The sequence below is a fragment of the Budorcas taxicolor genome, chromosome 9 (genome assembly GCF_023091745.1).
Source record: "Budorcas taxicolor isolate Tak-1 chromosome 9, Takin1.1, whole genome shotgun sequence".
Classification (NCBI taxonomy): Eukaryota; Metazoa; Chordata; class Mammalia; order Artiodactyla; family Bovidae; genus Budorcas; species Budorcas taxicolor.
In genome coordinates this window covers 90,040,720-90,054,883 of record NC_068918.1, presented here as the reverse complement: position 1 = coordinate 90,054,883, position 14,164 = coordinate 90,040,720, and the positions used below count along the sequence as shown (strand labels likewise).

The 14,164-nt window shown below is 39.1% G+C and overlaps 1 protein-coding gene across 5 annotated transcripts in view; it reads right to left on the bottom strand.

Annotated features, from left to right (window-relative positions):
- Positions 1 to 14,164, bottom strand: part of QKI (QKI, KH domain containing RNA binding) — a 153,052-nt gene that overhangs the window by 100,666 nt on the left and 38,222 nt on the right. For all 5 annotated transcript variants that reach the window (XM_052645509.1, XM_052645510.1, XM_052645513.1 and 2 more), the window contains exon 2: positions 5,029 to 5,171. In XM_052645509.1, coding sequence (XP_052501469.1) covers positions 5,029 to 5,171 — 143 coding nt within the window. The remainder of the gene's footprint in view (positions 1 to 5,028; positions 5,172 to 14,164) is intronic.

Genomic DNA, 14,164 nt, shown 5'->3' with positions numbered 1-14,164 from the left:
GGGCTCAAAGTCAGTGTGATAGTCTCAATTTCCAGTCCCTTCTCATTCGGATGGAGTGACTTGATGACACAGTTTATCAGCCTCAGCACTGCTGACATGTGGGGCAGGAGAATTCGTCGTTGGGGCTGTCTCGTGCATTGTAGGATGTCTAAGCGAATCTGTGGCACCTACCTACTAGATGCCATTAGTACTCCTTTCAAGTTGTGACAACCAAAAATAACTCCAGAAATTGCCCAATGCCCCCGAAGGGCAAGATCAATCCACAGCTGACAACCATCAAGCTAAGGGAATGTTGGCTGAGGGAGAAAGAGCAGGGGTCCTTTCACATGTTTAAGCAATTTGGCTCGGCTCTGACACTCCAGTGACCTGCCAGGAGAAGAGCTTGCTCCAAGCAGCTGCTGCCCCTTTGGGCGGAGCCTAGCAGGAACATAAAGGTAACATACAGGCCAAGCTGGCTAAACCCAATCAGCAGAACTCCAGCCGACACAGTGTAGACTAAATAAAGAGCACAGAAATCAATACTTGTTATTTTAAGCCACTGAGTTTTAGGACAGCTCACATAGAGCACTGTTGTGGCAATTGTTGACAAATACAGCCACTAAAGGAATGAGCCACGATTCAAAACCTGACTCAAAAACCCACTATTACCTCAACTGTATCCAGCAGTTTTCTTTACTGAATTAATATCCCCACCTCCAGGATATGCTTAATACTAGCAGAGATGCAATACAATCCACTTTATTAATAAGCATAAATACTACAAGTTAAATTTGTGAAAAATTTTCAACAAGCTACTCATATTATCTTCTCATTCCCACACCATTAAGCCACTGATTCAAAAAACACTATGGACATAATACAGCACACTCTCATTTCTCCAACACTGAATCTAAGGCTTCCTTCTCTTATCAGTCCCAGAGTTATGCACAGCCAAACCCAAACAGTATCTCCAAGTTTACCCTTACTTTTATAAATAAGTTGCTATAGGTAAACTTAAAAGGCAACTTTTTTTTAAAGTTCAGCAATATTTAAAAGACTGAAATTTTCAAACAGATACACACAACAAATACTTATCGTACAGCTACCGTTTACTGGACATTATCCCAGGCAGTGAGACTATAGAAAAGGACAACATCACCACCCTGCTGGAGCTTACATCCTGGCAACACAGCATTGCGTAGGTACACAGCATTATGGCACTTTCCAAATGTCTCACATGTACTAATTCACTTATAAGTCCTCACAAGCCTGTGAGAGACTACCTCTATACAGAGACGAAGAAGATAATGACCGGATTTGCCCAAAGCACCACACAAGCATTAGGGCCAGCCAGGAGGCTGAGTTCACACGTCTGGACCACTGTACTACGCTGCCCCTTTGCAGCTTTAATAAAAGCATTTTCGAGTCCAAGAGCGTGAGTTCACTCACAAAATCAATTCCTCATACAAAAGGAGGTAGGACAAACGCATATGTAATGATCTCTAAGATATATTAAGAAAAACGGGAACAAGAAAAACACATACTTGTTTTATTGTGACCAATACCTAATTCATAATTCTGAAATAAAAATATTTTCTATACTGCCAAAATTTGACAGTTTCATTTTAATTATTTTTTTTTAATGATGAGATACAGTTCCTAGTACAGACTACAGCATAGTTAGTTACTATTCATTTGGTATGTATTGATAACCTTAAAGAGAAACTACATGCAAACTCCAACTCTGCGAAATCCTCTTAAAGGAAATTTAAACTCAAGGTATTAAAAAACTGGTCTGGAGGACCAAAATGGCTTGTATCTATTTCTCTCCTATAAACCACTGAATTTCAAATTTAAAAAGCTTTGATAAAACAGATATTTTTGGGTGCCAGTAATTGCCCAGAACTCATACACCACCTGCCTCACTGACACGCCTACATATGGATGTCTGACTTCAAACTCAGCTCTAAGTCAGAAATGTGAAGCCCCACCCCCAAACCTGCTCTTCCCTCAGTCTTTCCTCAGGAATTGGTGACTGTTACTTCAACCAATCAAAACCTGCGAGCTACTCCTCTGAGTTTTCCCTCACCCTCCATATCCAATCTGCCAGCAAATCCTACTAGCTCTTAAGTTATCAATTATGTAGGATCTGAGTATTTAGAAGTCCTCTTCTTCAAGTTCCTCCTCTGCCCCCAGCTGGTCTCCCTGCTGTCAGTATCATCCACAGCCTTTCTCCGCACAGAAGCCAGAAATAAGCTACTAAAACCTAACTGAGCCCACAGCACTCCGCAGCTTTCCATTTCACATTCAGTAGTATCCAAAATCTCTACAGGACAGGCACTCTGCTAACTTTCTAACCTTGAATCTCACACTTCCCAAGCGTGCACTGAACTGCTGATCTCTCTGCCTGCAACGTCCTTTCCCCAGATGATCTGAACGCCCTCCCCCCATCACTCTACTCACGTCTCTGCACTCCCTTCATCTTATAAGAGATTCCTTAACTAAACACATAGCCACTGTGCATCTCCTTTTTCCCACAGCACTGACAGGACCTAAAGAAAACATCCTCTTGTTTCTTGTCTGTCTGTACTACTGCAATGCCTGCTCCTCAAGACTCCACTGCCCCCATCTGCCTCCTGAAACAAAGCCTGGTAAAAGGACCTTACATGACAACCTGTGAGCCTGGCTTAGGATGACAACCTACACAAACCAGAGCAGTGCTCCCCAAGCTTCAGCATACATGGTATCATCCACGTGGCTTGGAAGGCAGACTGCTGAGCTTTGGCCCAGAGCTGCTGATTCAACTAGTCTGGGCTGAGGTTTGAACATTTACAAGTTCCCGGGAGGTGTGGATACTATAGTCCCAGGACCACATTTTGAGAATCAGTGAACTAGACATTGTTTCATTCCAACACACCTGTCAGCAACTGAAGTTGACCATGACAGTGAATCTCAACTAGTGGAAAAGGACAGGAATATAGTAAAAAGGTGCCTCCCTTTGGATCCACAACATAAAACACATCTCTTCTGACTTAGAGTATTATACAGGACTTGTGTCTTTTACTAATGCAATGTAAGCATCACTCCATGCACAGCATTTCTCTAAGAACGGGGATTGGGCGAGTTAAGGTTGCATTCTCTAACATGGTCTCATGCTCTTGCGCAGCCCACGCTAAAGACCACTGCTGGGTCTCCATCCTTTAGACAAGCAGACAAGAAGGTTGCTGTCTTGCACAGTCCACGCTAAAGACCACTGCTGGCTCTTCATCCTTTAGACAAGCAGACGAGAAAAAGTCACTGTCTTTTAAAGAGATCATGAAATACAGAAGTAGTAGACACCAACTGGGATGGACAGCTGCCCAAATCACAACTTACCATCCCTAAAAATAATCCAATACCCAGGGTGGTCTAGGTTATGTCAGTTAATCCCAGGCCTTACTCATGGCAAACTGGCCCAAAATACATTCTCTCTCCAAAGAATATGAAGTTTAAATAAAATCTGAGAGGCATGTTGCCAAATTATGTAGCACATGGAATGCTGCTCAATGTTACCTGGCAGCCTGGATGGAATCGGAGTTTGAAGGAGAATTTATACATGTATATGTATGAACTACCACAAGATTATTAAATGGAAGTTAAAAATAGAAAAAGACCAAGGCTCTCAACAGGGAAGGTCTAAACTTTCACTGCTGAGGTTCTCAAACCTGCCCTGGTTCCTGTCTTATATACAGCTTTGTTCTCCAGCTATTCCTTTAACCCTTAGTACTACACCCAATTATCTTCCAACAAACTCCTTTTTGCCTAAATCATCCAGAATTGTTTATATATTTGTAACAAAAATACCTATTAAAAAAAGAGCAAATATATTAACTTGTAAGAAAAGTGTATTATTAATAGAAATGCACCTTATGTAATATCAACATTTTTTCCCTATCAACTCGACATTTATTTCTAATCTCCAAACTATGATAGTATCCACATAATGCATCTTAGAATGCACATCACATTTCTGACTTTACAATATCAACTCCTTCTTGTACTTCCTTTCAGAAAAGTCCTCTGAAGCTCAGCAAAAAGACATCGATTTGCCTCGATATATTCAGTAGCTACTGTTTGCCTATTACGTGCCAATATTACATGCACTGAGAATACAGAAGTAAATAACAAAGACAAGTTCTTAAGTACCTTATATTCTGCTGGGGTGAGACAAGAAAATTAAAAAAAAAAAAAAACTAGATAATAAATGCTATTGCAGAAAAATAGAGACGTATGTGAAATAATGAGTAACCAGATTGCTTCTATATTAAATGGGCAGAGGAGGCCTCTCTAAAGTGACTTTTAAGCTAAAATCTTAATGACAAGCAGAAGCCAGCCGGTTAAGATCAATGCAGAGAAAACATAAAGGTTCTTGGGCTGGGAATAAACCTATTCTTAACAGCCCATGTGACTACAGGGTGTTGAGGAAGAAGAAAAATCATTTAAGATGAGGTCAGAGGTAGAAGGTACCATATCATGTAGGGCTTTGTAACAAAAGGCAAAGAGTGTTGAGCCTTTTATAAATTAATTGTAGATTATAAGGAGGCTATCCAGGACAGGATACTCAGAATAGCTGAGCAAGGAACGAAGATGAAAAAAATTATAAATAGTGGTTATGATAAAAATTTCAGCACTGCAAGGAACCTCAGCTATCAGAGCCTAGCCCCTCATTTTGCTGAGAGGGTGATGCAGCTTCGGAGGCTAGGCCAAAGGCAAGCACTAAGTTGTACTTGGTGCTTTCTGACATTCAAGCCAAAGCTCTTTCCATAATTCTTGCCTCAATCTGAAATCTAGAACTGAGTCTTTACTATGTGCATTTCCAAAGTGACACAGCAACATCCAAACAAAAATATATTTTTTTTAATAATTTTAAATTATTCACACATCTGGTCCCTCGTGTGAAATTTTTTTAAAGCAGCTGCCAATGCTTACCACCAGATATCTCTCTTTCCAAAGAATGTGAATCAGGAAAAAAGCAAAACAAAACATTGAATATAAACAAAATATACTTACATCTGGGTATTCTTTTACAGGCACATAAAGTTTCTCTTGTAACTGAACAATAGGTCCCACAGCATCAGGCAATTCTGCACTCCTTTTCTCTGTACTGCCATTTAATGTGTCATTGTACATGTCTTTCCGTACTCTGCTAATTTCTGTTAAAAGTAAAAATTTTAAATGTGTTAGACAAAAAAATATTCTTACTAGTCCAGGAAAAAAATAAATAAGAGGGTAAGGGAGGATTTCATTGATTAAGTGTTAAAACTTAAAGAAGTCAAGAGTTGTTGACCTATACTGTCATTCTCTGGATTAAGTCTGTGTATAACCAAACTACAGTCTTAAGTAAACTCTACCAGAAACCGAATTTACACCAAATAATAAATCTTATTAAAAATAACTTCAGAGCCTAAGCTCTTATTCACTATAATACAAACCAGTTATTTTACCTAATTTCTACATGCCTAAACAAATGATAGCTTCAGCCAAATACCTCCCCAAGAATGCCTATCAGACAACACTAATGCCAAAGGCTCCTTTATACTTCAGAAATAATCTATCTGAATGAAATTCAACCTGGACCACTTCCTTAGATATTTTAAGTATCTCTGGAATATCCAAACAGAGATGTCCAATAGATACAGAGATTCAGAAGTCTGAGTGTGACACACAAACGTACTGGTTAAAGCTACAAGAACAGAAAAGATGTCTTAAGAGGGGATTGGGAGAAGAAAGAACTGAATGACCCTAGGAAAAGCAACATTTAAGGAGTAGGAAACGCAGCTCCAAACCAAGGAGTAATAGAGGTAGACAGGAGAACTAGGGAAGAGAGGCATCTAAGAAGCTAAGAAGTGGCAGAGCCAAGGACAGGCTAATCGACAGGACCAAACGCCGCAGAGCATGGTCAGGTGAAGAGCAAAACAAGGGCGCCTTGGATGTGACCACTAAGTCAATGCTGATCCAGAAGTTGAGGAAAAGATGGTACGGTGATCAAACTACACTGAGTTAATGAATGAAATACAAGAAACCAGAGATACCTAAAGTCAGTAATTTTTTAAAACAATTATCATGACAGTTCTCAAGTATAAATATGACTTCTTAAAAAAAATGAGAAATTTATTTTAATGGATCAAGTCCTATACAAGGAAATCAATTCTTTCAAGGGTTCTTTATGTAGCTTTTACAATGTGCTAAAGGACAGGCCCCTACCTACTGCAATACACTAAGAACAGTTGTCATTATTAATTTAGCTGAATGTTTCTGTAACCAGCTCTCAATGACACAGACTATGTCCTCCTTTGGGAAGAGGCTTGGGTCCATTAGTATTGATACTTAAAAATAAGATCCCAAAAGAAGTAATTATTAATAAGAAAATTTAGATAAGATGATTAGGTTAAAGAATACATAAATACACAAAAAATACAACTTCACCTGGAAAGAGAGATACATTTACCACTCTTGTTGTATTTGTATGCCTTCCAAACATTGAATTTCAATTTATTGCTATTAAGGAACTATCAAAAGCAATGCACACTTTAATTTTCTTAACTAGTTATTTAAATTGCTTCCAGTTAAATAAAATCCACTTCAGTAAAAAGGCATGATCAAAGATGTTTTTACCCAGCTATGTTAGTCCAACCAGTGAAAATTTTGCACTACCGTACATTTTCTGCTTCAGTGACGGCAATCTTATCTCTTAACAATTTGCCTGTCAAAGTTTACCAAATGTTTATCTCTTATAGCAAGTGAACTTTTGTAAAAGAAAATCAAAAGAAGGTACCTTGTATTTAACTACATTATAAGGACAACATTTTCTTTAAGTTCTTTTTTATACTTTTGCTTTCATAATGAAATCTTCCCCAAAGATGTCCAGTACCAAATCAGTGTTTATCTTAAAATTAGCATATGACAGCAATTCTCAAATCAAATTTCTAGTGACCAACAATTTAAATATAAATGGCTGTTTAAATAATTATGTAATTATAGCACATAATTAAATGGAGGACATGAGAAAAAATTAATCTATTTAAAACTGCACATCAATCCTTCAGTCCAGGTCTCTATGTAGAAGCACTTCCAACATTAGTTTATCCCATTAAAATTTCCTCTTCAAAAGCTGCCCAATTCTTATTATGAAGCTGCTGCTGCTGCTGCTAAGTCACTTCAATTGTGTCCAACTCTGTGCAACTCCAGAGACAGCAGCCAGCCAGGCTCCCCCATCCCTGGGATTCTCCAGGCAAGAACACTGGAGTGGGTTACCATTTCCTTCTCCAAGGCGTGAAAGTGAAGTCGCTCAGTCGTGTCCGACTCTTCGCAGCCCCATGGACTGTAGCCTACCAGGCTCCTCCGCCCATGGGATTTTCCAGACAAGAGCACTGGAGTGGGTTGCCATTGCCTTCTCCTTATGAAGCTAATAACACTCAAATAAAAAGCTGACAATAGCATAAAAGAAAACCATAGATAAAATCTGCTTACAGACAGAGATGCAAATATCCTAAATGCACAGACATCACTGGCATAATGCACTAAGACAAGGTGGATTTTACACCATGAAAGCAAGAATTCTTCAATATTTTTTTAATCTATTAACATAGTAACACAATTGGCTGAAGAGGAAAAAGTGATTTTCAGCTAAACAAATTTATCTAACTTAGAAAAGTTGAAATAATCAATTATAAATTAAAAAATTCAGATGACTAGATTTAAAAACAATATACAAAAAAAACCCAGTAACATATACCTATCTGACCAGATGATATAATGAAAGAAAAGATACATTTACCACTTAAGCTGTATTTCTAGAAACTCTTTTGTGATTATTTAATACCTTAAAAGTTCCATGCAATTTTGTTACCTATATCCTTGGTTCTTACAATAGTGGCTGGGAATACAGTCGGTCCTCAATACTCACTAAATCAGTATTGATGGATGGGTGAATGGAGAGAGGAATGAGCCAGGTTCTAGGGCATTGACGTTAAACAAGTCATGGTCCCAGCTCTCAAAAAATTTAGTCTAATATGGGAGGCATATGAATACAGAGGTACTCTAAGGTAGAACAACAGTAAGTAAGAGATACGGATTAGACACAAAACAGGCATCATCAACTCTGCTACAGACAGGGCATTAGGATCCAGAAAGAAGTCAAGAGGACAGAACTCCGACATTGTTTTCTAATGACAGGAGTATGCGAAGCAAAATTACAATGAAATTTTATATTTATTTCAGTCTCTAAAATATATCACTTAATTTAATAATAGAAAAGAAATTACATACAAGACAGCACTAACAGAAATGAAAAGATGACTAAGACAGTTTGAGTTCACAAGATATTTAGAATTTTCACTGTGGAGTCCAACCAGCTGAGTACTACACCTTTATCAATAGCACCTTTCTAGCCAGAAAATCATTAGCATTTCTCAGCTCATTACTTAGGATACTCAAGACAGAGCAAGTTCTGATGCCAGTTTTAACAGTAACTATGTCATTTTAGAGTCTCTTACCTCTCGGTGTCTGTGAAAAGTGTAAGTGAAAGGTGCTCAGTCGTGTCCTACTCTTTGCGACCCCATGGACTATTCACTCCATGGAATTCTCCAGGCCACAATACTGGAGTGGGTACCCTTTCCCTTCTCCAAGGGATCTTCCCAACCCAGGGATCGAATCCAGGTCTCCCGCATTGCAGACAGGTTCTTTACCAGCTGAGCCACCAGGGAAGCCCAAGAACACTGGAGTGGGTAGCCCATCTCTTCTCCAGGGGACCTTCCCAACCCAGGAATCAAACCAGGGTCTCTTGCATTGCAGGCGAATTCTTCACCAAAAGTTTATCAGGGAAGCCCAAGAATACTGGAGTGGGTAGCCTGTACTTCATATAATTAAAGGTTGCTTATCAAATGATGGTGACTGAATCCACTGGTTTCCAACCTCACTAGGCAAAAACTCATTTATTATCTTCCCCATAACTCCAATGGTTTTAAAAGCTGCCTCCAAAGCATTTCATTCCTTAAGGCTAGCAAGAAGAGCTTTTGTTAATGCTATTCTATCAAGCTGATATAATCAAAGGTAAAATATTACAGAAACTTGTCATAGGTATGGGCATGGGTAATGCTCTAATTCCTCTGTAATTGGTGGGCTCACAGGTGTTCATTTATGAAACATACAAACGCCTCATCATTAGTATGCTTTATACAGTCTTTTGTTGCATCAAACATTACAAGATATAATTACATTAATGTCCCCATCTCCACACTACCTTCATCAAACTACCACAGTGGTTTAGAGAAGTAAAAGTTCAGAGCCATTTGCTCACTCACCGAGTATACAAATTCCTACTACTTATAATTACCCCAAAACAGCCCCAATATCAAGAAAACTTGTTTTAGACATCTCTAAATTAAGTTCTTAAATGTTATAAATTTACTGAATTTTCTCTTTCCTGAAATTTCTCCCACTCACCCCCGCTCAACACTCCAAAGCTCATAAAAAAGTTCTGAAATCTAAGTGTCCTCTTCTCTAAGCTATATGACATAGTTTCATACTCTTACTCATTGAGATGTAATTAATTTGTCTGTCTCTTTTAAAATGGAAAACCCTGTACCACACAGATCCTTCCGTGACCACCAGTGAGTACGCAGCCTGAGGCTGCCTACCTCCAGTCTCAAACACTCAGCTTCCTTTGCACCTTCAAGAATACCTTAATTGCTTTGGCGAGCACAGTGCACTGCTGACAAGGTCAAAGCTAAGTTTCAACCATTCCATACTTCTAGGGCTGTTTCCTTAGACAGCAGGAGACAAATTAACTTTTTTTCATGGTTGCTTTCTACCAGACTAATACCTTCAGACTGATGATAATCTATCAGTTGACATTCCTAAGGGATAACTATTCTGTGAGGCAAGGATCCAACAAACGGCAATTTCATACCACACGTGTTTCTCTAAACTGGATATTAAAACTTGAGGCACACTTTATCAACTATTTGATGACATGTCAAGCTACACTAGAACTGGAATCTTCCTTTGGATCCACCAGAGCTAAACAGGAAATAATCACTTCTGGAATCTAAAGGCTGTGCTAACAAGTTGAGAATATAATTTTTTCAGCTTTGGGAAGTATTAACCTTTTTAGCAGTCAGACTCCTCTCATTTTCCGTGTTTTCTTGAATTGATATTCAGTCATCACATTTTTTTTCAAATTCCAATACCTTAAAAACTATTTTTTAATCCAGTCCTGAAAATCTGCTTTGGCTGTACTGCTTTGTCTCTTCATATTTCTCTGCTTTAATTTTCCCGATATTTTCCTTTTCCAAACTAAAGCTCAATTATCAGTCAGTGAACTATGCTCCTAAGAGGAAAAGCAGTTATTACACAGTTCTGTTTTATGCAACCTGTATGGATGCGAGAGTTGGACTGTGAAGAAAGCTGAGCACCGAAGAATTGATGCTTTTGAACTGTGATGTTGGAGAAGACCCTTCAGAGTCCCTTGGACTTCAAGGAGATCCAACCAGTCCATTCTGAAGGAGATCAGCCCTGGGTGTTCTTTGGAAGGAATGATGCTAAAGCTGAAACTCCAGCACCTCATGCGAAGAGCTGACTCACTGGAAAAGACTGATGCTGGGAGGGATTGGAGACAGGAGGAAAAGGGGACAACAAAGGATGAGATGGCTGGATGGCATCACCGACTCAATGCACCTGAGTCTGAGTGAACTCTGGGAGTTGGTGATGGACAGGGAGGCCTGGCGTGCTGCGATTCATGGGGTCGCAAAGAGTCGGACACGACTGAGCGACTGAACACCTCACTGGCCTTGAGTCATTTCCCTTTCCCCTAATTCACCTATGGATTTAACTAAAAGCTTTGTTTTAAAATCATTCTTGTTTCATTAAGCCTTAACTAACTTTGGCTTTTCGCTTTTCCATTACCACCACTTTTACTGTATCTGAACCACTGTACGTGCATCCCATCCACTGCCACCTTACAATTCTGCACAGTTTTAAATTTTTTTGAAGTATAGTCACTTTACAATGTGGTGTTAGTTTCTGCTGTACAGCAAAGTAAATCAGTCATAAGTATACATATGCCCACTTTTCTTACAGATTTCCATCCCATTTAGGGGACCACAGAGTGCTCAGCAGAGTTTCCTGTGCTACTGAGCAGACTCCCATCAGTCATCTGTTCTATACATAGTAATGCAGCACATGCTCCTAAAATCTGAATTATCAAACTAACAGCTAACCACTCTGTGGAAGAGTAGAGTGTCAGAAATAAAAACATGGAAAAAAAATACTGGAGAACAGAAAAATACAGGCTGAGAAATCTAAATTACAAAATTAAGTAGTCATTTCCAAAGATCAGTACAAAATGCTGTGTATAAATTCAATGCTGCAAAATTGAAAAACTAGATAAAGAATAAAATATAGCCCTATTTTATTTCTGATTTAGCATTAAGACAAGATTAGGAAATATAAAAAATTTACCACCTCAGTAGTGAAGGAAAAAAAATTCTAATGATATAAATTTTAAAAAGGATTAAAAAATTATTTTAAGAATCTGTAACAATACAGATTAAAAGGTAACTCTTCAGAGGGACATCCCTGGTGGTCCAGTCATTAATAATCTGTCTTACAATGCAGGGGATGCAAGCTTGATCCCTGGTCAGGGAACTAGATCCCACATGCCAAGGGGCAGCTAAGTCCCCAAACCACAGCTAAGACCTACCTGCACAGCCAAAAAGAAATACTTTTATTTTTAAGGATGACTTTTCAAAACATTGAACAAAATCTGATACAAACGACACGTTAAACTTAATGTTATGACAGCTAATTCTAATTGCTCAACTAGCTAAGGAATTCCTACTGAGCTATTCAAATTCTAAAAGATGATGCTGTGAAAGTGCTGCATGCAACATGCCAGCAAATTTGGAAAACTCAGCAGCGGCCACAGGACTGGAAAGGTCAGTTTTCATTGAATACCAAAGAGTAATACCAAAGAATGTTCAAACTACTGTACAATTGCACACATTTCACATGCTAGCAAGGTCATGCTCAAAATCCCCCAAGCTAGGCTTCAACAGTATGATAACTGAGAACTTCCAGATGTACAAGCTGGATTTAGAAAGGGCAGAGAAACCAAAGATCCAACTGCCAACATCACTGGATCACAAAAAAAGCAAGAGAGTTCCAGAAAAACATTTACTTCTGCTTCATTGACTATGCCAAAGCCTTTGACTGTGTGGATCACAAGAAACTGTGGGAAATTCTTCAATGGGAATACCAGACCACCTGACCCGCCTCCTGAGAAATCTCTATGAAGGTCAAGAAGCAACAGTTACAATCAAACATGGAACAGACTGGTTGAAAACTGGGCAAGGAGTATGTGAAGGCTGCATACTGTCACCCTGTTTATTTAACTTATATGCAGAGTTCAGTTCAGTTCAGTCGCTCAGTCGTGTCCGACTCTTTGCGACCCCATGAATCGCAGCATGCCAGGCCTCCCTGTCCATCACCAACTCCTAGAGTTTACCCAAACTCATGTCCATTGAGTTGGTGATGCCATTCAGCCATCTCATCCTCTGTCGTCCCCTTCTCCTGCCTTCAATCTTTCCCAACATCAGGGTCTTTTCAAATGAGCCAGGTGGCCAAAATACTGGAGTTTCAGATTCAACATCAGCCCTTCCAATGAACACCCATGACTGATTTCCTTTAGGATGGACTAGTTGATCTCCTTGCAGTCCAAAGGACTCTCAAGAGTCTTCTCCAACACACAGGAATATGCAGAGTACATCATGTGAAATGCTGAGTTGGCTGAATCACAAGCTGGAATTACAAACTGGGAGAAATATCAATAACCTCAGATATGCAGATGATACTACCCTTATGCCAGAAAGCAAAGAGGAACTGAATAATCTCTTGATGAAGGTGAAAAGAGGAGAGTTAAAAAGCTGGCTTAAAATTCACCATTCAAAAAATGAAGATCATGGCATCCAGTCCCATCACTTCATGGCATATAGATGGGGAAACAATGGAAACAGTGACAGACTATTTTCTTGGGCTCCAAAATCACTGCAGATAGTAACTGCAGCCATGAAATTAAAAGATGCTTGCTCCTTGGAAGAAAGGGTATGACAAACCTAGACAGTGTATTAAAAAACAGAGATATTACTTTGCCGACAAAGGTCAGTCTAGTCAAAGTTATGGTTTTACCAGCAGTCACATATGGATGTGAGAGCTGGACCATAAAGAACGCTGAGCACTGAAGAACTGATGCTTTCGAACTGTGGTTCTGGAGAAGACACTTGAGAGTCCCTTGGACTACAAGGAGATAGAACCAGTCAATCCTAAAGGAAATCAACCCTGAATATTCACTGGAAGGACTGATGTTGAAGCTGCAGATCCAATACTTTGGCCACTCACTGGTAAAGACCCTGATGCTGGGAAAGAGAGAAGGCAGGAGAAGGGGACGACAGAGGATGAGATGATTGGATGGCATCATCAACTCAATGGCCACGAACTTGGGCAAACTCCTGGAGTCGGCGAAGGACAGAGAAGCCTGGCGCGCTGCAGTCCATGGGGTCTTAAAGAGTTCGACGCGACTGCAACTGCCCAGCAACTGGCTACGATGATATGATAGACATAGATACTTTATTTGGACATCTACATGCTTTACTTTGACCTTTACACTTAAACTCATCAAAAATATTATCTATATTATAATATAACTGGAGCTAAAATACAGAAAGAAATGAAAAGGTTACTGTATCATCTGATCATTAAAGCTTTTTAATTTAACATTTTCCCTTAATTTATTCAGTAGTCAATTATTTATAAATATATACATGCTTTGAGGTACACAGTATAAATTTTATAAACAAAGTTAAAATGACAGCTTTGATCATTCCAAATGAAGTTTAAATGGGATCAATGATTTCTTCACTACCTCCATCCATCTCTTGCTGGACACTAAACTGGTACAGTGAGACAAAGGGCAAAGTAAGATTTTAGTTGTTTTAGCTCTTAATTAACAATCAGCAGTCTCTATTCACATGAAATTCATTAAACCTTATAATAATATTAAAAGTCTACTTATAACTAAAGGACACCTGCCAACACACAACAAGGTGGCTGTTATGTGCCCTGTACACTTAGGGGCAACAAACATCTCTTC